Genomic DNA, 25,997 nt, shown 5'->3' with positions numbered 1-25,997 from the left:
AAGTATTTCAACGAGGTGTCACTTAATATAGTATAGCTTTTAATGGGCCAGATTTTAGTGGGGCACTTTGAACATGATGTTCAAACATGAGAGTGCTTTGCACACAGTAGGTGGTCAAAAACTGGTAGTTATTATTATTTTAAATCAAAGTTTATATTGGTTTATATATTTAAACTAATATAACTTGAAAAGTTAGTATGAAGCAGATGTTCAAAACCAACCCTACCCTCTAAAATAAGAGATAATAATACAATCCATTCAATAATTTATCCTCTGTATAGTGACTGGAAAATGGTGAGCCTTCATATTAAATAAACAAAAAAATCATTTATGTATCTTAAGTGCTAGGAAAATAGTTATTGGCATAACAAACAAGGTTCTTGCCCTCAAAAAGTTGACAATTTAATAAGGGAAATGAACATTAAGTAAAGAGTCATCCAAAAAACATGTAGTCAGAAACTACTCAAAATGGTGTGACTAAAAATTGCAGGGTGATGTAAAGAAGAGTAATGAACGGTATGAGCAGAAGAGAAAGGGGGTCACAGAGAAGGCTCCTTTAAGGAGCTGACCTCTAAACTAAGACCTAAAGGATCAAGATTGGTTAGCAACCTCAGGGTGTTGTGTGCGGAGCAGGAGGAGGGTTGGGTGGGAAAGGAGGTGGTGACAACGCATTCCAGGAATGCTTGTGTGACACATGTGACAGCCCCAAATAACCAGAACAGAAAAAAAGGAAAATTAAATAGAAGGCGATGTTAAGGTTATTGAAGGCAGTGAGCTGAAAGCTTTGAGGGGACATCAAACATCAATGTTCTCCCTGGAGAAAAGATTCTGATGAAGGAAGTAAAAATTTAAAAGAAAAAGAAAGAAAATTAGGAACTGAGAAGTGAAATGGGAGATAGAAAACAGGACTTTGAGGTTGAAGAAGTTGTTTATTGGCCACATGAGGTTTCCGGGGAAACGGGAGGCGGGGAAGCACTCATGGGAGCAGGTGAAGACAAATGGCCAGAGGAAACCATAGGAGTGAAGAAGTTACATGGAAGGATTTGTGTCTGTATTTAAAAAGTTACAAACAGTCTTTAATATTTCAAACCAGACAGCCACCCTACCCCTGAAGCAAGTACTGCTGGTCCTCATAGAATGGTTTTTAGTGGTAAGGATGAAGATTAGTGACAAGCAAAATCAAGTGGGAGTTTGAGGCAATTACACAGAAAACTCAGACCAAACCTTTTTTTTTCCATCTAAATTGTCTTTAATTTTCCTTGAGATCACTTCACCCACTATAACATTAGATATTTTAGGAAAAAGTAACCATTTTTATCATATTATCGTTCAGACCCACTGCAATTCCCTGATTCCTGGAATGTGAGATGCTTTTAAAAGAGCAGGAATTTTGTTCAAATCTCAGGTTATCAGACCACGACTCAGTGAGTGCAGGAATATCTGTCTCTTCAAAGCACTGCTTTATCACTAGCCACTGATGGGCTGTTCGTCGAGTGAATGAACATACCCATAGAAAACCACAATGAATTCAGAGTAAAACATAAAATGTGGGGGGAGGGGGATGGACAGGGAAAGATAAAGGGATGGATGAAACTGGTGATACTCCAGATTCCGCATTCACTCTTGACTCTTCTCGCCCACACACACCTCACACCCAATCCATCGGCAAGTCCTGTTGTCAAACCAACTCCTTAAATCGGTCTGTGTTTCCACACCGCTTGCTGATCTACTGTAACCAACTCCTAACTGGTTTTTGTCTTCAGTCTTACTACCTACCTGCCTTCCACTCTATCTTCCATACTCTGAAAACACCGCACGAATTCAGAAGGTTGTACTGATTTCTTCCCCCTGTGCTAAGCACCACCACAGTGGATCGCTCAGTTTCTCAAAGGAGCCATGTTGTTCCCTGTCATCACACTTTCAAAAATCTTGCTTTCTCTTTTGAGAGAGGAGGATGTCCTCCCTGTCCTGCTTAACTGCTTTCGCCACTCCAAGATCCGTCCCAACTGCCTTTGCTCCTTTATAGCCCTCCCCAGCTTCTGCAGGGGAACAACTTCCTCCCACGCCCTGTCCCTGAGTCTTATACACGGCCCTATCACACTCCACGGAAACATCACACTCCACGGAAACCATTTCTAGACTGCTCTGTTTCTCCTTCTTGTAAGTGAGCTCCTTGAGGGCAAGTACTGCCATGTACACATTCGTGTGTCAAACATCTCACATATTATCTGATGCAGAACACATTAAAAAATAATACTCTTCCCAGCCAGCTTTCTGGCTTCTCTGGTTTTGGCTTTTTCACTTAGAACATGTGGGACCCAGAACAACGTATTGAACTTCTAGATCTCAACTCCATTTTCTATACAAAAAATATAATAAAAGTATCTACTTACCACATTGTTGTGAAGAAAAATGAGATACTCTACATAGGAGGCACTTAATTAATGTTAATTGTGCCCTGGCTGGTGTAGATCGGTGGATTGAGTACTAGCCTGCAAACCAAAGGGTTGCCAGTTCAACTCCCAGTCACGGCACATGCCCGGGTTGTGGGCCAGGTCCCCAGTAAGGGCTGTGCAAGAGACAACCACACACTGATGTTTCTCTCTGATATTTACCCCTCTCCCTTTCTCCCTTCCTTCCTCTCTATCTAAAAATAAATAAATAAAATCTTTTAAAAAATAAAAGAAAAAAATTTTAATGTTAATTGCTATTATGACTATTATTTCATCTTTTAAAAGATTTATTTATTTATTTTTAGAGAGCAAGAGGAAGGGAGGGAGGGAGAGAAACATCAATGTGTGGTTGCCTCTCAAGCACCCCTTACTGGGGACCTGGCCTGCAACCCAGGCATGTGCCCTCACTGGGAACTGAACTGGTGACCCTTTGGTTCATAGGCCAGCACTCAATCCACTTAGCTGTACCAGCCAAGGCTCATTTCTGATATTATATTTTTTTATGTTTTGAAATTCCACTTAGACCTTTTTAATATTGTCCATTTATCTCTTAACCAGATTATGTTTTCCTTTACATATAAAACTGCTCCAAGGTCCTTGTTAGTTAATATGATCATCTCTGTCATTCCTGTGTCTGTGTTTCTACTGACTTATTTTTTTTCTCCTAGTTATCAGTCATATTTCTGCCCCTTTTAATGTTTGGCAATGTACTTTTTATTTTTTTAAAGACTTTATTTACTTATCTTAGATAGAGTGGAAGGCAGGGAGAAAGAGAGAGATAAATATCAATCAATTGCCTCTGGCAAGTGCCCCAGCCAAGGACTGGGCCCACAACTCAGGCATATGCCCTGACTGGGAATCGAACCAGTGACTTTTCTCTTTGTGGGAGGACATCCAACCAACTGAGCCACACCAGTCAGGGCCTGTCAAGCAATTATTAATTGGATGCTATACTTCATGAATTTTATGTTACTGAATCCTGGATTTTATTGAATTCCTTTAAGGAGTATTAATTTCGTTTAGGCATATAATTAAGTTACATGCGTATCAGTTGAATCCTTTTATGCTTATCAGCTGCTCAGGACTCTATCCAATGCCAATGTTTTGTGTATTTTGAGGTTTCTTAACTCTGACTGGTAGAAGTGTGAACTACCCCTAGCCCTATATATACTCCAGGAATTGTTTGATGTACTGTTTTCTGGTGGTTCTTTTTCCAGCCCACATATGGGCAGAGTTTAGAACCAAAGACTCAAATATCTGCTTGTGGCTCTGCAGAACTCACTGAGCTACCTGTACCCTCCTCTCTGGTACGCTGCCCTGTAAATTCTGGCTCCCTCGGTCTCCCTTACCCCGACCTCTGTCTCTTTAACTCCTCTCCTCAACAGTCAGAGGCTGCCGGGCTCCTTGAAGACCTTCTTTCCTGTCCCGTCTCTTGGTAACTTCCTCTCAGGGACCACAGTCCTATTTCAGACACTGGATATTGTCTGATTTTCTAGCTGTTTATGGCAGGACAATTCCTTTAGTAGGCACTTCTTCATGGGCAGAAGAGGAAGTCCCTATCATTCTTTTATTAAATGAAATATATATATATATTTGTTGGTAAAAGCACAAAGCTCATAATTAAATTCTAATAAACTGAAAATAAACTAAACAAATGAAAATTAAATAAACTGAAAATGAAGGAAAGCTCCTTTGAGCCAATATCCCTAAACAGAAGTGAAGATTTACTTTAAAGGAATTTCAATCTTTGCCAAACTTAGAAAATTCAGATCAATCTTTCTATACTGAAAGAAATACCAAAGTGAGAAGTTGAATTTTAAAGGCTTATTGCATTTGAGTAGATCTTTTTGTTTCCAAGAGTCTAAAGTTGCCTAGTAGCAGGAGGTTCACTATAATCTTCATGAGGTTATTTGAAATTCAGACATAGGAAAATTAGCATCATTCAATATGTAAATATGTAGAAATGACACTGCATCCCTGTGCCTGCTAAAAACTTGGATAAACTCTTTCAGGAGGAATCCAAGTCCTTAGTTTTCTACAAGTGGCTTCATTTTTAGATGTATTATGCTGGGACTCTGCTCTGCTTTGCTACCTCCCAGAAGAGTTATTTATTTCCTCTGGATAATGCTATATATAATATGTCCCTGGTACTCTAAGGAAGTTGTCTGCAGGAGAATGATATAGTTAGAGGCTCCACTGAGTAGGAGTCTGATACTTGGAATTCTAATTGAAAAAAGGGAGCTTAGTATTTTCTTTTGCAACCTTGCCTCTGAATGCTTTTTACTCACTTTGGATTAACACTGGGGACCCTCACACTCTGGGACTGAGAAATAGTCTAAAGTTTCTTGGAAGAAACTGAGAATATATTGAAAGTATTTAATCAAAGATTTCAGCATCGCCTAGACACAAATGTTGCATTTGGTCTGTAAGAAACCAGAAACTGATTAAGAAGCACAGTAGAAGACATCCAGCATAAAATCTAGATCTCGTACAGAAACAGGGAGAACCTGGAGGTGCTCCCTCTCAGCAGCTGGATCAATCAATCACTGGCAGCTGCTATGAGAAAGATAAAGAAACCCACATCTGCTTAGAGTCCAAATGCTATATGGATCCCTTGTGATAGTAAATAAATTCTTGAAGAGGCCCCAATTCTAAATCAGAAAGAGAATTAAGGACACTTAAAGGCTGTTTTCCATAATTATCTATCTCCACGTGCTATTCCACAGAAACCAGCTCAGTCTATATGCACCATTCTTCAATACAGTGAGTTTTCAATGCATATTCGCTGACTGATTAAGGCACTGGGAGAGGATCGGGAAATAGTACGAAGTCCACTATACATTCGCAGTGCCCACTTTTGTTTATGCTTTTCTGTGGTAGGTCACTTAAAAGTGGGTCACACTGGTTTTTGCCGACCAGTACATCTGTAAAGGACACAATGCTACCCTCAGGACACTGAGTATTTCTCGTGCAGTAGTGTAACCGAGATGGATCATCTCTGGAGTTCATGTCACAGAAGACTGTGTGACTGGACCAGTAGAAACAGCAGAAATAGCACATTAGCAAATGAGTACATCTGAGTTTTAGTTCCAACTTTGTTACTAATCCACTGTGCAATCATAGAAGTTATATAGTTTCATTATTTGTAAAATGGGCACAATAATAGCTACCTTACCTAGTTTTTAGGATAGTGGAAATGGTCTAATAAGATGCTACAGAGAAGAATTTTTAGAAAAAAGTTTTAGTAGCTATACATAAAGTAGCAGTAACATCTATTAGGGCAGGATGGGGTTCATATAAACTCAGCGAAAGCAGGGAGCGTACCTGTTCCCTTACTCTAATCCCACTGCCAGGCAAATGGTTAAGTCCACCAGAGATATTTGTTGAATGAACGAGGAGATAGTTTAGGCCTCCCTCTAAGTTACAATCACTAAACAAGCTGGTTTAAAGGTATTCAGTACTGGTTTGGAATAATACAATGTAAAGGCCAGACTATAAACACACCCTTGAAAACAGATGTGAACAAAGATTTTGATGAAGAGATTCTAAATCTGAAAATTTTGGAGCAGTTTAACCTATCCTAATATTCTGAATGTAAAAATCTAATTTCATTTTTAAAAAGAGGTTCTCAGTGGGTACCTTTTGCCTTTCATCTCACCAAGATCTTTAAAGTCTCAGTAAAGCCATTTTTTAATCTTTACTTGAGGATATGTTTTTTTAAAAAAATTGACCTTAGAAGGAGAAGAAAGGGGTGAGAAAGAAATAGAGAGAGAGAGAACATTTATATGAGAGAGAAATATCAACTGGTTTCCTCCCGTATGCTCCCCAGCCAGGGATTGAACCGGCAAACTTTGGGTGCACAGGACAACACTCCAACCAACCGAGCCACTCAGCCAGGGCAATAAAGACATTTTTAATCAGTGTTTTTTAATACATCCCTTAGAATATGACCAGAATACGCCATACCCACAGTGTGCAAACATAGGAATGTGCATTTCCTAGTGCAGATAGCTCCTCTCAAGGATCTGTAAGGTGAAATGAAAAACTCACTGCAGTCAACTTTATTCTACTTCCCCAAAACTATATTTCTAAAGCCCGCCCTATATTTCCTGCTGCTTACCGAAGCTTTTTAACTGTGTCCTAAAGAAATACCATTTTTTCCCAAACCTTATGCTGTATTATTAAGATTAGCCAAAAGATGGAAGCAACCCCAGTGTCCATCAGTGGATGAACGAATAAAGAAAATGTGTATACATACAATGGAGTGTTAGTCACCCTTAAAAAGGAATGAAATTCTGACACTTGCCACAACGTGTATGAACTCTAAGGATATCATATCAAATGCAGTAAGTTATTAATGAAAGGACAAATATACTATGATTCTACTAATAGAGATATCTAGAGTGGTCCAATTCACAGAGACAGAAAAATAAAGTAGGGGTTGTCAGGAGCTGGGAGAAGGGGGGAATGGAGAGTTAGTGCTTAATGGGTTCAGAGTTTCAGTTTGGGAAGATGAAAAAGTTCTGGAGAGGGATGGTAGGGATGGGTTCAGAACTCTACGAGTGCACTTTACGCTACAGAACTGTACACTTACCTGGAAATTCGTCACTGGTCGTCTCACATCACCTTACGTGCCAACACCGAATCACTAGATCCTGCGGATTCGATCTGAAAGCACCCATTCCACCTCTATGGATGCTGCCTTAGTTTGGGCTCGTTATCTCCCACTTCAACTAACGCAGGTCTGCTCACCACGCTCCTGGCCTCCAGGATCGCCCTCTGAGCCATTTCCACACTGCCCCTAGAACACTCTTTCCAGAACTCAGATATCACCAAGCCACTCGTCTGTCTACAATCCCTCATATAGTACTTACAGAAAACACAACTTCTTTTTTTACCCTCCACCCCCAAGAAAGGTCTTTCGGTACCTGAGTCTTTCTTTTATTCCATTACAGACTCATCTCCCCTCACCTCCTTCACAAACCCTGGTCATTCTGATCTTCTCAGCTTCTCTGATTTTCCAGGTTCTTTTATGCTGCTACACCACGGCGCATGCTCTGCCTAGAATGCCCTTCTCTCCTTTACTCCCGTGAACAACCCCACTCTCCCTTCCCCACTAGAGCAAACAGCCGGCTCCCAGGAGAACCTTTTCTAATCCACTCCCTCACCCTTTTCTAACAATAGTATCCCCATCCCACACTCCTACTCAGGAGTTTCCCTCTTTGCATTCACATCATTTCTTGAATTGACTGCATGGTATTTTAATATTTGCCAGGAGTAAAGGCTTTGGAGCCAGACTGCCTGGGTATGAATCTGGCCCCAGCATTTACTGTTTCACCTTGCCAAGGTACTTAACCCCCCTGACCCCCCGTTTCATCAGTTACAGTGTCTACCACAGAGGGATGCTGTGAAAAGTAAGTGAATTACAACAGGTCAAGTGCTTGGAGCTTCACCTGGCTCTGAATGCACTCATCAGTGATGGTGGGAGGACTGCAGGGAGAATCTCTGATACAAGACAGACTGCTCTGCCGAAGTGGGGTGTGCCTAGGACCTGGAATAGCATGCATTCAACAATATTTATAGGAACGAGAGAAAAACAGAAGTGTGGAAGGAAGAAAGCAAGAAAAGAACTGTGGGAAGACTTACCACCATTTTTGCCCACAGTTCGGAAGCACCTCCAGAAGGCCCGTAAGAATGATGCCCTGTTGTGAGGAGTGGCTTGGATGAAGCTGAATTCCCGAAAGAGAATGTGAGTTCCCTGACATACGCTGTTAAAACTGCAAAAAGAAAAATCAAGAAGTCATCATCAGACAGGTAGTTACGGAAGGCTGAAATCAGAATGAAAACTCAAGACCAGAGAGAACCACTGCCAAAAGGAGAAAAATATTTTTTCTCTAACAAAACTCTGAACTATAGCTCTGGCCAGGTAGCTCAGTTGGTTAGAGCACTGTCCCAATATGCCATGGTTGTGGGTTCAGTCCTGGTCAGGGCACATACAAGAGTCAACCAGTGAGTACGTAAATGGGTGGAACAGCAAATCAACGTTTCTCCCCCTCTCTCTCTCCTTCCTCTCTCTCTCTAAAATCAATCAATAAAAACAAATTTAAAAATACAGGAAAAACTCTGAACTACAGATGACACTAAGTCTTTCCAGAAGAAAGTCTCTTCACATAACCATATCCCTGTTAAAACCATTGGAGTCCAATTCCTCTGGGTGCCTCCCCCTCCCACATATAAACACCGAGGACATTTTAATCATTCACTGGAGCAACTTAAATAGAGGGAAATCTTTCCGTCTTTAACTGAATGATAGCGGCACTCACATCTTTTTGGAGAATATTCTTCTCCCTACATTTTTTGGAACTATGTTTCCTTAACAATATTCTTTCTGTACTCTGACCTATATTGCTGTCATAAGAACAACACAGCTTATGGGACATGGCTGGCTTGTCTGTTCCAGTTTAGGGGTGGTGTTGCATACTTCTCTGACAATAACCTCAGAGGAAAACCCATGTGCCAAAGGATATAAAAGGTTCCAAGCAGAACACTAAAAGCAAATAAGAAGAACAAGGGTAGAAAGTGGCCTCTGAATGAAAGTATGAAGCAAAGCCCCAGGGCCCAAGTGAGTCATTGTTTAAGCTGGGCTGGGGAAGGGGAAAAAATACACTCCATTGCCTTTGGGTTCTTCCGCCAAAGAAGTAAAGACTGTAGAGCCTGGCGTAATCTAAAAATGGAAATTCCACCAAAGAATAGGCCATCATCCAGTAATCAACACCACCAAAGGCAGACTTCAGGTTCCACAAAACTCCTAAATTCCCTGACAAGTACTGCAAATCATGAGTGGAAAACGTGTTCATTTTTATAGAGAGGCAGACATTAAAACGAAGATGGCAAGCAAGAGAGGGGCAGTGGTAATTCTAAATGCCGCTCTTAATTTGTTGGCTAAAGGGAGAAAAAAAATTCTGAATCTCTGAACTGAACAGGAAAAAATTTCAGGAGCCACATACTCCATTCTCCTTTTCCCTGACCAAATTCAGAGGGAAGTGTCTAGCCTGCCTTGGACACACAGTGTACTAAAGGGTAAAGTTAACCTCTTCCCTTCAATATAACAGTGGTGTATGAAAAAGCAAATTACACACACTCCTTCCCTTTTGGAAAAGTAGCATAGAAATCTATTTCTAAGACACTATGAGGAAGTGCCAGGACAACACCTGGCAAGGAATTAGGTAAGATGAGAGATTTTTAAAAGGCGATGAAAGTGTTAACCTAACCGGGCGGTTTGGGGCAGTGCTATTTATTGTTTTGTGCAAAGGAAAATGAAAAAGAAAGCAAATGAGCTGTTACAGGTAAATGGAGTTGGCTACATTTTTAGCAAATGAAGTCTAAAATTATAAAATTCTAGCCTAAACTTATGAAGCTATCCAGCAAAGAATTGGCCTCAAAGTGAGTTTTATACCCCACCAGGGGAGTGCTGCTGTCTGGGTCACGATCTGGCTTTAAAGGAATTAATACTAGTAAAATTATGTCCTCAGTGCAGCTTTTAAAAATATCTTTCAAAAAATCTAGGAAACAAGCCCTGGCTGGTGTAGCTCAGTGGATTGAGCACGGGCCTGTGAACCACGATCACGGTTCGATTCCCAGTCAGGGCACATGACTGGGTTGCAGGCCAGTTCCCAATAGGGGACTCATGAGAGGCAACCATACATTGATATTTCTCTCTTTATCTCCTTCCCTTCCCCTCTAAAGATAAATAAATAAAATCTTTTTAAAAAATCTAGGAAATAATTTATGCATTCAGAAATCTGGCAGAGCCTCATTATACAAATAAGTACAAATTTCTCCACAAATTTATAAAACAAGAATTTTATTTAAAAAATTGATAGAACAAGAGCATATAATATTGAATATGAAAAGATTTACAATTGTGTTTACACTACTGCCTTTAGATAATCCATACTGATAAAATTCACACTCAGAACCACAGTTCTTCAAAAAAAAATTCACATTTAACTAAAAATAAAAATAATTAGAAACATTTGATCAGGGTGGCAGCTGGTCAGTATGGGGGTCATAATCACTTTGCCTAAAGAGTTCACAGATGATCTTAACATGACCAGTGAGAATTCTTTTAGGTGAGACGGTTATAAGGAAAAGGCAGAAAAGGCAACATTGCTCCAAATTTTGTTGTTCTTCTTCAACCTGAACTATCCTTTTTCTACCTCCATCTGTTAAAAGTCTATCTAGGCTTCCCGTACTATCTCAAATGCCAGTTTTACGTGAAGCCCCTTCCTGACCCTGTACCCAGCTCAACTCCCGCACACCTCACTGGCAGTCGTCTGATGGCACTCACCATTTGCTGTGTTGTTTTAAAGTTACTGGACTCATTTCCCCTACGAGACTGGGAGTTCTACGGGGTAAGCAATCAGGTTGCACTTAATAAGTGCCTTGTGGGAAATATTTTGAGGCTGTGAAAATATACTGTTAACTCTTTAAACTTTCATTTCCTAGTTTCAGCATCTATTGATAATTCTTGCCAGAAGCAGTAACAATTATGATGGACTTGCCAAATGGCAATTTTCCTAGTTATATCATTTCATGTACATTTATAAATTGACTTTCTATAGTAAAGAAGAGCTTACCTTTCTCATTCATTCATTCATTTTTTAATTTACACTATTTCGGATTCATGAACTCTTACTTTAGTCAATAGGTTATAATCCTTTATTACCATTATTTATTTTGATGGTCAAATTATCCCAGATATAGCTATGGAAGCTCCTTCAAGTTGACTTCTATATACTTTTGACATGTCCACACAATTCTTTGATGATTTCCTTACTTTCTGATAGAATAAGATGTTTCAGGCTCATCTTGTTCTCTTCCTACCTCATTCTGGAAGCAGCCATTTTCCCCAAGTTGCTTTTTGTAGAAAACAGTGTTTAGAAACCAAGATCTAGGTAAGTGCTGAATGTGCTTTTTGCTCCAAATGTGTTATTGCTTCTAGGTTCTCTCAGAAGACAGTTAAGAAACAGATGACAGTGCGCACGTGCGCACACACACACACACACCCTATATTCATTTCTGTGTATCTAGCTATCTACATATATTAAAACACATGGGCTCATACTGATTCAACCCAATTCATTGCTACAGGGTACCTACCTTCTATTCTTTCCCCTTTTTGTATTTGAAAATTCCTCTTTTCATAGAGAGAAATCTGGCTCCTATTATCCATAATATATATTTACTTATTTGCTCAGTCCTAAAAGGCATAGCAATTGATAACGCATGCTTGTGTGGAAAAGCAGCCCACGAATTATAGTTCAACGCCTGTTTAGAGCTCTTTTCATTTTCAGTCTGAGGGAGGGAACACAGTCCAAACACTGTGTCCAATAGTACTTAGTTTCCCCAATTCCCTCGGTATGTTTATGCCATTCACTTGAAATACAGTTTGCTTCCATGGTTTCTGTCTGTATGCAATTTTAGGGACCCTTTCCTTGTTAATTATATAGATAGAGAGATAGACATCTTGCCTATGTGAAACATTAACAGAGTTCCAAAAGCAAGTGGCACCTTCCACCCTCCCGCCCCCACCACTTTAACCTTTTCACCCCGTTTCCAACAGTGCAGGTAGGTAGGTAATGCATCTCATTGGTCTCTAGCTTATTCTTCCTGGGTGCATTTTTTCTCACATGAGCAGATATATATATACATATTAATATTCTTAATTCTCCATCTTTCTTACACCAAAAGTAGCACAATAAAGATACCCTCTTGTTCAGTTCATAAGGATCTGGTTATTTCTTTTTAACCTATCATGAATAAGTAGTTCAGGAAATCTCTGGATCCTCTGGCCACAAGAGAACCAGAGATAGCAACACTAAATTCTCTTTGTTAATGACATGTATCTTAAAAGGTAAACATTAATTTATTAAAATGAAATGGTCAGGGTTCCAGCTGGTGGTGCAACTCCAGGCAACAGGGCTGCTGCTCAGCCAGCGGGGGGAGAGCTGCAGGGGCAGGGAGGCGGGCCTGGGAGGTGGCAGCTGGGCGCCCAGGAGGAGCTACAGTGCCCGAGGATTCCAAGAATTCAGGGGAGGGGCCGGAAGACGAAGGGGGCCAGGCCCTCGCCCCAAAGAACAAGTCCCTGGCCACCGGGACTGATAGTGTGGCAGCACCCTTAGGCTAGGAAGACTCAGGATAAACCACACAGCTGGTACGAGACCGCCAGGGTTCAAACCCAGGAGAGGACTATTCAACACGAAGTTGAAAGCACCTGCCCCTCTCGCTGGCAACTAGTTTCCTCCTCTGATGGGGAAGACAATCATCGTGATTGCTACAAAGATGTTTGCAGCACTGCCAATCCGTGATCCTGTGATTCCATTACAAAACAAATACTCTACCTTCCAAGTAATTTTGTGGTTGAATACATCTTCTTGTGGTTATATAAGAAGTTTTTATTTTTATAAGTGAAATTTATTTTTTCTTTTTTTATATATATATTTTATTGATTATACCATTACAGTTGTTCTATTCCCCCCTTCATTCCCCTCCACCCGCACACTCCCTCCCCCACCATTCTCCCCCCTTTAGTTTATAACCACGTGTCTCAAGTTCTTTAGATTCTGTATTTCCCCCACTATTCTCGCCCTCCCCCCTATCTATTTTCTACCTACTGTCTATGCTATTTTCCATACCTTCTCCCCCCCTTCTCCTCCTCCCACAACCCCGTTTCTAACCCTCCATGTGTTCTTCATTTCTATGGTTCCACTCCTGATCTAGCTGTCCTCTTGGTTTGCTTTTGTTTTAGGTGTGGTTGTTAATAACTGTGAGTTTGCTGTCCTTTCACTGTTCATATTTTTCATCTTCTTTTTCTTATATAAGTCCCTTTAGCATTTCATATAATAAGGGCTTGGTGATGATGAACTCCTTGAACTTGACCTTATCTGAGAAGCACTTTATCTGTCCTTCCATTCTAAATGAAAGTTTTGCTGGATAAAGCAATCTTGGCTGTAGGTCTTTGGATTTCATGACTTGGAATACTTCTTTCCAGCCCCTTCTTGCCTGTAAGGTCTCTTTTGAGAAATCCGCTGACAGTCTGATGGGTACTCCTTTGTAGGTGACTGTCCCCTTATCCCTTGCTGCTTCTAGGATTCTCTCCTTCATTTTAGTCTTGGCTAATGTAATTATGATGTGCCTTGGTGTGTTCCTTCTTGGGTCCAACTTCTTTGGCACTCTCTGAGCTTCCTGGATTTCCTGGAAGTCTATTTCCTTTGCCAGACTGGGGAAGTTCTCCTTTATTATTTGTTCAAATAAGTTTTCCACTCGTGGCTGTTTCTTTCCCCCTTCTGGTACCCCTATAATCCGGATGTTGGAACGTTTAAAGATGTCCTGGAGGTTCCTAAGCCTCTCCTCATTTTTTTGAATTCTCATTTCTTCATTCCTTTCTGGTGGGATGTTTTGTTCTTCCTTCTGGTCCATTCCATTGATTTGAGTCCCAGTTTCCTTTCCATCACTATTGGTTTCCTGTGCATCTCCCTTCATTTCAATTAGTTTAGCCTTCATATGTTCCTCTAATTTGTGACTATAATTGACCAGTTCTGTGAGCATCCTGATAAACAGTGTCTTAAATTGGGCTTCTGAGAGGCTGGCAATCTCTTAGTTGCTTAGAGTTATTGGCTCTGGGACTTTGAGTTCTTCTTGCGCCATCTTTTGGGCTGTTCGTGCCTGTTATGTAGCAGGATCGGAGCCCTAGGTGTTCACCAGAGCAGGGCAACTCAGTCGCTGGGTTGTGATGCTGTATGTGGGGGCGGGGTCAAAGAGGAGCAATGGCGTCCCTTCTGCCGCCTCCCACCGCCGAAGCCACAGGTGCAGCAGCTGCCATTGTCACCAGGGCCCGTGCGTTTCATCCCACTGCACGCGAGCGTGCCACCGCCATCAGCCCTCGCCCCCTGGGGCCTGCATGGTCCCGTCTCACTGTGCGTGAATGTGCGACCGCGGTCAGTCTGCCCCACACCCTGACTGGGTCTGGGCCACTTGTGTGCCTAGGTCGGGGGATCTGTCCTGCCGGACCCCACTCTGCTGCTGGCTCTGCCCCTCTTACCATCCTGGTTGAACGGTTCGTTGTTGGACTTCTGTATAATTCAATTTTCTGTTCTTTGGCTGTGTCTTTGTTCTCCAAACCTTTGTTGTATTCAAACTTGGTTGTGGGAGGAAGCACAGTGTTTCCACCTATGCCTCCATCTTGGCGGAAGTCTTTATAAGTGAAATTTAAATGCTCCTCTTTAAATCTGAAATATTTTTTTATTAATACACTTAAAATGGTGGGGTGACATGAACATTTCTAAGACTGAATTGCCTCAGAAACTCAACACTCAAAGGATCCCGTTGTAAGACGTCCAGTCAAGATGGAGGCATAGGTAAACATGGCTCGCCTCCTTGCACAACCACAGCAAAAATTACAACTAAACTACAAAATAACTATCAGCCAGAATCATCAGAAAATTGAGCTGTTTTTGCTGTGATGCGGAGATGCGGGGACGCGGGGGACACGGGGATGTGGAGATTCGGGGATGTGGAGATACGGGGATGTGGGGATGCGGAGATACGGGGATGTGGGGATGTGGGGACGTGGGGATGTGGGGATGTGGGGATGCTGGGGAGATGTGGGACGCCTGGTCCCACATCCACACGTGGTGGATAAAAAAAGGGAGGGATACATCGGGAGTGAAGGATCCCAGCCCCAAAACACACCAGTCAGCCCAGGGTTCCAGCGCCAGGAAGATGAATCCCCATAACTTCTAGCTGTAAAAACCAGTAGGGGGCTGGGGTGGCAGAAAAAACTACAGGATTCTCAGGTGTTTCCTCTTAAAGGGCCTGTAATGGACTTAGGACTTATGCAGACTCACTTCATCTGGGCTCCAGCACTGGGTCGACAGGTAGAAGGGACCAGTGGCACATGGGGAGACACTGAAGTGTCTGGCATCAGGGTGAGCACTGGAGGACAGCCTCTTTTCACACAAAACTCCAGAGGCCAGGCAGTGGCCATTGTCCCTTCTCTGAGCCCTCCCCCACATAGAGCTACGGAGCAGAGACACCCTATCTGACACTCCATTACCTGGTTTACAAAGGTTGCCCTGCCCTGATGATTACCTAAGGCTCCACCCCATTCAACTTACAGGTGTGCTTTTCTACAACAGGCCACACTACTAAGACAGGGAGTCAAAGTAGCTCTACCTAATACATAGAAACAAACACAGGGAGGCTGCCAAATTGAGGAGACAAAGAAACACTGCTCAAATGAAAGAACAGAACACAACTCCAGAAAAAGAACTCAACAAAATGGACATAAGATGCATAGTTCAAAACACTGGTTATTAGGATGCTCAAGGAACTCACTGGGTACTTCAAGTGCCTAAAAAAGACCCAGGCAGAAATGAAGGTTACACTATGTGAAATAAAGAAAAATTTACAGAAAATCTACAGTAGATTGGATGAAGCCAAGAATCAAATCAATGATTTGGAACACAGGGAAGAAAAAACATTCAATCAGAATAGCAAGAAGAATAAATGATTTTAAAAAAATGAGCCTCTGGGATAACTTCACATGTACCAATATTCCAATAATAGGGGCGCTAAAAGAAGAAGAGGAAGAACAAGAAATTGAAAACTTATTTGAAAAAATAAGACAGAAAACTTCCCTAATTTGGTGAAGAAAATAGACATACAAGTCCAGGAAGCACAGAGACTCCCAAACAAGGTGGACCTAAAGAGGACCACACCAAGACACATCATAATTAAAATGCCAAAGGTTAAAGATAAAGAGAGAATCCTAAAAGCAGCAAGAAAAAAAAAGATAGTTATCTACAAAGAAGTTCCTATAAGACAGTTAGCTGATTTGTCAAAAGAAACCTTACAGTCCCTGGAAGGGACTGACAAGATTTACTCAAAGTGATGAAAAGCAAGGACCTACATTCAAGATTACTCTGTCCAGCAAAGCTATCATTTAGAATGGAATGGCAGATAAACTGCTTCCCAAACAAGGTAAAGCTAAAGGAGTTCATCATCACTAAACCATTATTATATGTAATGTTAAAGAGACTTATTTTTTAAAAAAGATAAAAATTATAAACATTAAAATGGTAACAAATTCACAAATTGAATCTGAAAAACAAGCTAAGCAAACATCAGGACCGAAAGAGAATCATAAATATGGAGATCATTTGGAGGGTTATCAGTTGGGAGGCCGAAAGGAGAGAATGGAGGAAAAGGTGCAGGGATTAAGAATTACAAATTGGTGAGAACAAAGTAGACAGGGAGATGTTAATAACAGTATATGAAACGGGGTAGCCAAAGAACTTATATGCATGACCCATGGACTTGAACTAAGTGGGGGATTACTGGAGGAAATAAGAGGTACTTGGTGGAGGGGGGCAAATGGGGAAAAACTGGAATGATTGTAATAGCATAATCCATAAAATACACTTAAAAAAAGAAGTGCTCAGAGTATAAATGTCTACTGAATTGATTTTAAAATAAAGTAATAAAATTCCATAGTTCTCTCATTTTATTAGTATAGTATTTAAATAACTCTAGAGTAACAGATCAAGAAAGTGAAGCAGAAGTTGTGTTAAAAATTAAATGATTTAGTAATCAGACATCTATAAATATGGTAAGCTAGTGTGAGTCCTTGATTCAACTGTATTTTCTCATCAAATAAATAAAGCTTGGAGGGGTGGGTGGAAAAGGTAAACATATTAAGAAGTGCAAATTATCAGTTATAAAAATAGCCACTCGAGGACTACCAAGGACAGAATTAAATATAAATGTAATAGTAAGCCTATAACACAGACATTCACATTCCACATATATATGTAATAAAGAGCACAAGAACCAAATTAAAATATTCTAACTCATTTTAAATGTGCCAAGAGGCAAAACATTCAAAGCTCCTACAATACTCCCTATCTTCCAAATATTCCCATGCTTTCACTCAAACTAAAAATGGCCAGTGGGCGTTGACCTACATAATTAGATTTGACTGTAGCAGTTCAGAGTCTCCTTGGCCCATTCTCTCACCCCTTTTTCTTTCTAAAACCAGACCAGATCACTAGAGCAGACTTCTGTTAGAACTGGAGTTGTCTCCTGCTGTTTTGAGATGAGATTTACTTGGAAGAAATCCTAAACAGATCTACCAAAGAAGCAAAACATGAGGACAAATGACATCCGATCACGCAGCATGCGCTGGCTGTACCGAGGTGGTACACAGAACAGGGACAGCCTGTGAAAAACAAGTAAGGTTAGAGACCCAAAACATCTTAGGAAAAGTCAAGGCAAAGTAAGCGTCTGTTGCTTCTATAAACAGAAGAAAAAAAGATATTCTGTGTAGAGGGGAAGTAAAATTTTTGTGGTGTATTTCCCACTAACGGATTGGCAAAATCAGCAGACTGGAGTTTTGTTTTGCAGAAAGTCACCAAAGCCTGAAGATATTCCTGTGGCATGATTTGGTCCCCTGAACTAACAATCCCTGGATTTGTTCTCCTCCCTTGTGAAATTCAGATGAAGTCAAAGCCATTAAACGTTTTCTTTCCATTGCCTATCTGCCACAGAATTTGGCATCGCTACCCTGATGAGCGAGATCAGTGAAGCATGTCTGTGTTGCCGAACCCTGACGTAGTTTGGACAGCACACTTGAACAGAACCGCCTCACATCAATTCCTTGCTAACAGTGCTGCAAAGAAGTTTCTGCACATAAGTTTAATGCCCAGTTTCTAAGAACTTCTAACTCTCTACTGGGCTGTTATCTGTTGTTCAAGCATACAACATACCTATCACAGGAAAAAGGGAATAATATGATGCCATATCCAAGGGGAAATTTGACAAAGTGTGGCTTTAACATGTGGTACATTTTGAATAAGGTTCTACCAACAGATATGCATCAGGGGAACCAACTGCAGATTCTCTGTTGGCCAGGAAGAACTAAGTGGAAAAGTACAGAAAATAGAAATCGACCACACTACAGGTGGGTACTCAAATCCTCTGCACCTTCCCGTTCCAGCACTGGCTAAATGGGAAGTAGAATGTCCAAGATCTTTGGCTTCTTAAAAAAGTCCCAAATTTAGGAAGAAATCCAACAGGGACTAGTCAATCTTCAGTCACTTTCCAGAACAGGTGAGCCAATTTGTGAGAACCAAGTTGTCACTGTGTTGAACGGGACTCATAAGTTTCTGCATAGCAAAACGACATCAGAGGCTTATCAGTTCGCTCCAATGCCCTAAGCACTTGCATTGCCCACTGGGATTTCTTCTGCCTGAGCAATTCTCAGTAGCAGAGCTAGTTTTCAGACCAGCATATCAGCGAGATCACATCTGACTGCATTTTGAAGACAAGAACTCATGAGATGGGCCCTGAAAGCTGTGGAAAGCTGATGCAGTGGTCGGGATAAGCAATGCTGAATTTTCTCTCCTTGGTTACGCTATTGAGTGTTCTGTCACCAAACCCCAGAAAGAATCTTCTCCAAGCACTTGTCCAACCCACCTTGGGCTGATGCTAGGGGAAAGGAGACTGTTGGCAGACAGGGCAATCTCCAAGCACATGCTCCCCAAGAAGGCTAACCAAAAGACTTAGTTCTCACTTGCTGTTTCCTGAAAGTAAAATGCTCTTTATGAGAGCTTTGTTTTTAACTCAGCTAGTCCCCCTGCCAGAGTTAAAAATGTTTCAAACTCCCTTTTCAAGCCTTCCAACTTCAAAACTTATTGCTGAAGGCCTGGCATGCTGTGGTAAACTCCCAATTGCATGTCAGTGGAGAAGCAAGATGATTCATTAACATCTGCTAACTCTTTGCAATTTTAAGTGTTAATGAACATCTCTCTCTCTTTTTAAAGAGTTTGTTTATTTATTTATTTTTAGACAGAGGGGAAGGGAGGGAGAAAGAGAGAGAAACATCAATGTGTGGTTGCCTCTCGCACGCAGCTCCACCAGGAACCCAGCCTGCAACCCAGGCATGTGCTCTGACTAAGAATCAAACCAGCGACCCTTTGGTTCACAGGTTGGCACCTAATCCACTGGGCCAGCCACACCAGCCAGGGCAGGGACACCTCTCCTATAAAGTCATTTACACCACACCAAAGGAAACAGGCAAATTAATACATGTACCTCAGGATGGGAAATCAATGCACAGAGCACTGGGAAAAGGTTACTACATACATACTCTTTATAGCATCTTAGAAATTTAAATTATAAAAAGACAATGTATCAATTTTAAAAATGCTTTCCATACACTATAAAAAACAAAAATATGTAAACTATCATTTTAACTACATTAAAGTAGGTCTGCATAGGGAAAATATTAAAAATTTAAAAGACAATTATATTTACTAATCAAATTAGGGTTGTTGGCTTATAATTGATTTATTCCTCTGTCATCCAAATATTCTGCAGTGTTACGTTAAGGTTTTGTAATAATTTTTCTAAATGACACTTACCATACATGTCTAGCTTGTCTCATTCCTACAGGGCCTCTAAACCGACCTCTCGACCACAGAACTTCCAGGAGCTTGCCCAACTTCACTTGAAATGCAGAGGGATTGTGTTTTCATGGTTTCTCTGGGGAAACATCCCTCGCCTTAGAGGAAAAGTTCCTGGACAAAGAGTAGTCCTTCAGAGTGTTGCAGTATTTCTGCTAGAACTCACTTCCTGCTACATGTTACATATCATGTTCATTCATCTGTGGTCTCGAAACCTGTCACCTATTATTTTTTTCTCTTCAGCTCTGTCTTTTAACCAGAAAGTCTCTTTTGTCAACTGGCTCACCTCATCCTCTATGTAAGAAATGTTTTTTAAAAGAGGGGTGAGGTGGAACACAAACAATAACTTGGAAGTAAATGTGTACCTTAGAAAGTAAAATATAATAGCCCTGGCTGGTGTGGCTCAGTAGATTAAGCGCTGGTCTGTGAACCTAAACATTGCTGGTTGGATTCCTGGTTGGGACACATGCCTGGGTTGTGGGCTTGGTCCCAGGTCGGAGGCCTGTGAGAGATAACCAACTGTTTTATGTTTCTCTCACATATAAATGTTTCTCTCTCTCTCTTTCTCTCTCCCTCCCCCTTGCTCTGGGAGTGAATAAAATCTTTTTAAAAAGTAAGTAAAATATTACAGAATTATCATATGATCCGGCAATTCCACTTCTGGATTAATAGTAAAAGAAATGAAAGTAGAGATTTAGATATCTGTATACCATGGTCATGGTACTATTGTATTATTCACAATAGCCAAAAGATGGAAGCAACCCAAGTGTCTATCAACAGATGAACAGATAAATAAAATGTGATATACGCATACAATGAAGTATCTTTTTAAGGATTTTATTATTTTTTAAAAGATTTTAGCCTGGCTGGTGTAGCTCAGTGGATTGAGCGTGGGCCTGCAAACCACACAATCGCAGTTCGATTCCCAGTCAGGGCACATGCCTGGGTTGCAGGCCAGTTCCCAGCACGGGACTCATGAGAGACAACCATACATTGATATTTCTCTCCTTTTCTCCTTCCCTTTCTCTCTAAAAGATAAAGAAATAAAACTGAAAAAAAAAAAGATTTTATTTATTTTTAGATAGGGGGAAGGGAGGGAGAAAGTGAGGGAGAGAAACATCAATGTGTGCTTGCCTCTCATGCGCCCCCTACTGGGGACCTGGCTTGCAAGCCAGGCATGTGCCCTTACTAAGAAAGAACCACTGACCCTTTGCTTCACAGGACAGCACTCAGTCCACTGAGCCACACCAGCCAAGGCTTATTTATTTATTTTTAGACGGAGGGGAAGGGAAGGAGAAAGGGAGAGAAACATCAACGTGTGTGGCTCTCCCCCATGTTCCCTCCACTGGGGACCTGGCCTGTAACTCTCATGTGTGCCCTGACTGAGAATCCAACCTGAGGCCCTTTGGTTCCCAGCACTCAGTCTACTGAGTCACACCAGCCAGGTCCATACATTGAAATATTAAGCCTCAAAGGAAATTATCATACATTCTACAACATGTAGACCCTGAAGACATTATGTTAAATGAAATAATCCAGTCACAAGAAGACAAATATTACATGATTCCACTTATATGAGGTACCTAGAATATTCAAACTTACAGAGAGAGAAAGTAGGTTTATCAGGGGCTGGGGGAGGAGGGTAGGAAGAGTCAGTGTTTAACGGTATTGAGTTTCAGTTTGGAAAGAGGAAAAGTTCTGGAGATGGATTGGTAGTGGCTGCAGAACAGTGTGAATGTGCTTAATACCACAGAACTGTACACTTAAAAATGCTTAAAATGGAAAATTTCATGTTATGTATATTTTACCACAATAAAAATTAAATAAAGTATGTTATTGGTGTCAAATTCCCAGTATGTCTATTTAGAATTGCCTGATGGAATGAGAAATTGGAAGTTATAACCAAAATATTTTTTAGAGTGGTTCTGAAGTAAAAATGACTACAGAGTGCTACTTAAAAGTGTAGCAAGGATACCAAGGATAGTAGCTTTGGTATCACTTAAAATCAGAATCTCAGGCCCTGTTCCAGACTTATTAAATCTGATTCTGTATTTTAACAAGATCCCTAGGTGATTCATATGCATATTAAGTTTGAGAAGCATTAGTCTGGGGTAAATCTAATCACTTCCTAGCTGTGTGACTTTGGGCCAGGTACTTAACCACTTTGTGCCTCAATTGTTTTTTTAAATATGTAAAATGGTGGTAATAGGAATACTACTACCTAAGGTTGCCAAAGATTAAATGTGATAATAATGCATGTTGTATAATGCCTGGCACATTCAGGGACTATTAGCTATTATTATTACTTTGCTGTGCAGAAGATCTGAGAAAGTTGATTTTGGGGACTTTTTCAAAAAAATAGCACTTAGGCCCTGGCTAGTGCAGTTCAGTGGATTGAGCACCGGTCTGTGAATCAAAGGGTCACTGGTTCAATTCCCAGTCAGGGCATATGCCTGGGTTGCAGGCCAGGTCCCCAGTAGAGGGCATGGGAGAGGCAACTAGACATTGATATTTCTCCCTTTCTCTCTCCTTTCCCCTCTCTCTAAAAATAAATAAATAAAATCTTTAAAAAAATAGTAGACTTAGGAAGTCAATATTTTCCAAAAATAAGAATAGTGCATAGCTTCAAGAGATAATTGTGAAAAAAGAATATCTGGGAGATATAGTTTTGGAAAAGTACAAAGAAATGAAAATGCTTTCTTCAGAAGACCCAATAGAGTTGAGGTGTCAAATTCATTCACAATGGGGAGATTCTTTTTTCTTGGTAAAGTAGGGGAAGACCAGACTAATATTACTATTTTTTTAAGTTTTTTTAAAATTTATTTATCTTTAGAGGGGAAGAGAAGGAGAGAAATATCAATGTATGGTTGCCTCTGGTGTGTTCCCTGCTGGGAACTGGCCTGCAACCCAGGCATGTGCCCTGACTGCGAATCGAACTTCGATCATGTGGTTTGCAGGCCCTCGCTCTATCCACTGAGCTACACCAGCCAGGGCCAGACTAATATTATTTACAAAGTACAAATGGAATGGAAGCAGCCTTTAATGAAACAATATCATGTTTTTAAAAATATTTTTTTAAATTTATTTTTAGAGAGAGGGGAAGGAAAGGAGAAAGAGTGGGAGAGAAACATCAACGTGTGGTTGCCTCTCATGTGGCCCTTACTGGGGACCTGGCCTACAACCCAGGCATGTGCTCTGACCGGGAATCGAAACAGTGACCCTTTGGTTCACAGGCCCGTGCTCAGTCCACTGAGCTACACCAGCCAGGGTACAATATCATGTTTTTAAGATATTTTGGGAATCAAGTGGTATGTATTTCACATGTCCAAAATCCTCATGTGGGATATAAACTCTCTGCCAAAATATCACAAGTATTTTTTATTTACATGATAAAGGACCAAATATTTGTCTGAGGGAGCAGGTGGGTGAGAGTGAAGTACCGACAAGGGAGGACACAGAAGGGACAGCTCCGCAGGAACCCACGACCGCTGGCACCTGCAGGAGATGTTGCTGAGTTCCTCATTTCTCTGGCAGGAGATCCTTCCTGTCCCAGAAAAGACTTCTGGAGACAGGGAGGATTTAAAGAAATAATATTGTTAAGAAGTGAGGTTGCTGGGCTTGCACTTTCCTATCCGGAATCCCTTTATCTTTCTTGAGAGCCCCCCCACCCCAGATCTCTTTTATTCTAGGTCAGTAATTTAACACTCTCAGTTCTCAATTCAAAGCCTGTAATGACCTTGCTGTGCTGAATTATTAGCCCAGGATATAGAAAGAGAGAGAGAGGGAGGGAAAAAAAACACTAAAAACAACAGAGGCCTTTTGATCAGAGCACCAAACTGCAGTTCGCTGTAACTCAAGCTGTCCATTCTTACACGGCAGGAATTAAGGACTCCCCCTGCCAGGCAGGACCCTATTAAAAGACAATAGCTGTTTGAAAAGGGTAAGCAAGTTGATATGGATATAATAGGCCACATATGGGGGCCCCTTTCTACTCTGAAATAAAGCTCCTTCTTAAGAGTTGTGAGCTGAGAAATCCAGTATTCAGTAGGCAGGAGGAGGAGGTATAATGGAAGAGAGTGGGTAGCCATGCAGAAATGCTTGAAGGTGGTTCAGGAAAAAGGGAGGAGGGCTTTGGGGGGCCGGAAGAGGTGAGCATCAATCACGGAGGAGAGGGGCGTTCAGAATGGCCAGGTGCAAGCCTTTTAGGGCCAATGATGACAGGGATCTGGCCGGAACCAATATAACAGTTGGTTTCTCTAATGGGTTAACAACAACAAAATAAGCAGCAAAGTAGGAAGCTCTTGCCAGGAATGACGCAGCTGGCAAAAAGAAATCCTTTCTGCCTTGTTTTAAACAACCGAAAATGTGAGCATCTTAAACTCCAGATGAATGCCATCTAGTGCTACTAAATGTTCTTATTGCTTTAAAAAATAAAAAGCTCTGCAAAACAGAGACAGTGGGCCTCAAAGAATTCACCTCTTGCCTACAATCTATACCCCTCCTCAGATACAAAGAGGAAACCACAGGATGAAAGACTTCTTACTCTATCAGTTAAACCATGTCTACTAGGTAACTCATGTTTGCTAATCGATCACCGAACACTCTGCCCATTAGTGGATGATGCTTCTGGAGAATCTTAAATCCACACAACAGAATGTCCTAACCACTGTTTCAGCCATCTGTAAGATCTTCTTAGTATGTTACAAAACAATGACTTAAGAGTGATGCAAGGTATTTAAACACATTAATCTAGTTGTTTATGACTAAATCTTAGACCCCCAAAGTCCTAAGCAAAAAATATCAGAAATATATTTTTCTTTCTTCTCCCACCATGTGCTAATTGCCAAATGAACAGCACTCCAGTTCCCATCCACTACACTTAATAATGGGCTAGCGTGAGGGAATCACAGCAAAGAAAATACAATAGTTCTCTAACACTGGCTTGTTTTACTAAGTGGTCAACAGGACACAAAACTGACCTTTAGCAAATTGAAGTGTTTTGCTAGAGAAGACAGAGATTCCCAAGGGAAAGAAAACTTTTTGATCACCACTGGGTCTAAGACTCCAAAGTAAATATATTATTTTTATTAAAAGTTACTAGAGATCATTGTTTCCATCAAATATTGCAATTCTGAACTACTCTCCAGGATGGAGGCTGGTTCATTTCAGATGGTGTCATCGTGTAGGAAGGGAGGGATGAGAAATAGAGAGCAATGGAGAGCACCAAACACTGTGCTCCTTCCCCAATCCATGCCTTAGCATATGGTGACCACATTTTTAGAAGTTCAACTTGGGACATACAATCTAAAAAGGTTTATTTAGTTTGTTGTGGGTCACGTCCAGGTGTGAGAAAATGCCAAAAGATTACATATATACAATGATTGGATATGTTTAAATGCCATATTAATTGATAAATATTAAATGCCATATTATCTGATAAATCTTAAGAGATATATGGCCTATGTAATATAAAAAATAAAATTAATTAAACAGGATAGCATGTGTAGTATGGCGCCATTTATTTTTTAAAAAACTACATATCTAGAGGTATATATATAAGCAGAAAGATGTTTGAAAGAACAGAGAAAGTATAGGAAGGGAAAAAAACCGAAGAAAGTTTCTCAGAACTCAAAGACGCGAGCCTGGCTGGTGTAGCTCAGTGGATTGAGTGCGGGCCTGTGAACCAGAGGATCGCGGTTTGATTCCCAGTCAGGGCACATGCCTGGGTTGCAGGCCAGTTCCCTGCAGGCCAACTCCCAGCAGGGGACGCACGAAAGGCAACCATACACTGGTGTTTCTCTCCCTCCTTCCGCTCTAAAGATAAATAAATAAATAAATAAAATCTTTAAAAAAAAAAAAGACGCGAGTTTCCAGGATGAAAGAAGCCTTTAGCCTACCACAGCGAATGCAGACGCACACCAAGGCACACTGCTGTCCAAACTGGTCTACACCTTTGATTGGGGGCGTGGCAAGATCACTCTGTGGAAGAGCAGGTAGGAGAGGAAATACTGGTGCAGCT

At 41.0% G+C, this 25,997-nt stretch overlaps 1 protein-coding gene across 3 annotated transcripts in view; it reads right to left on the bottom strand.

Annotated features, from left to right (window-relative positions):
- Nucleotides 1–25,997, bottom strand: part of CSTPP1 (centriolar satellite-associated tubulin polyglutamylase complex regulator 1) — a 178,237-nt gene that overhangs the window by 98,754 nt on the left and 53,486 nt on the right. For all 3 annotated transcript variants that reach the window (XR_005063921.1, XM_037028012.1, XM_037028011.1), the window contains exon 3: nucleotides 8,100–8,230. Coding sequence is in view for 2 of the 3 variants with exons in the window: in XM_037028012.1 (XP_036883907.1) it covers nucleotides 8,100–8,230 (131 nt within the window). In the remaining variant the exon portion in view is untranslated. The remainder of the gene's footprint in view (nucleotides 1–8,099; nucleotides 8,231–25,997) is intronic.

This window comes from Sturnira hondurensis, unplaced genomic scaffold (genome assembly GCF_014824575.4).
Source record: "Sturnira hondurensis isolate 20B ecotype Veracruz unplaced genomic scaffold, ASM1482457v3 Scaffold0019433, whole genome shotgun sequence".
Classification (NCBI taxonomy): domain Eukaryota; kingdom Metazoa; phylum Chordata; class Mammalia; order Chiroptera; family Phyllostomidae; genus Sturnira; species Sturnira hondurensis.
Note: the sequence above shows the minus strand (reverse complement) of the source record. Positions and strands in the feature narration are given on the sequence as shown.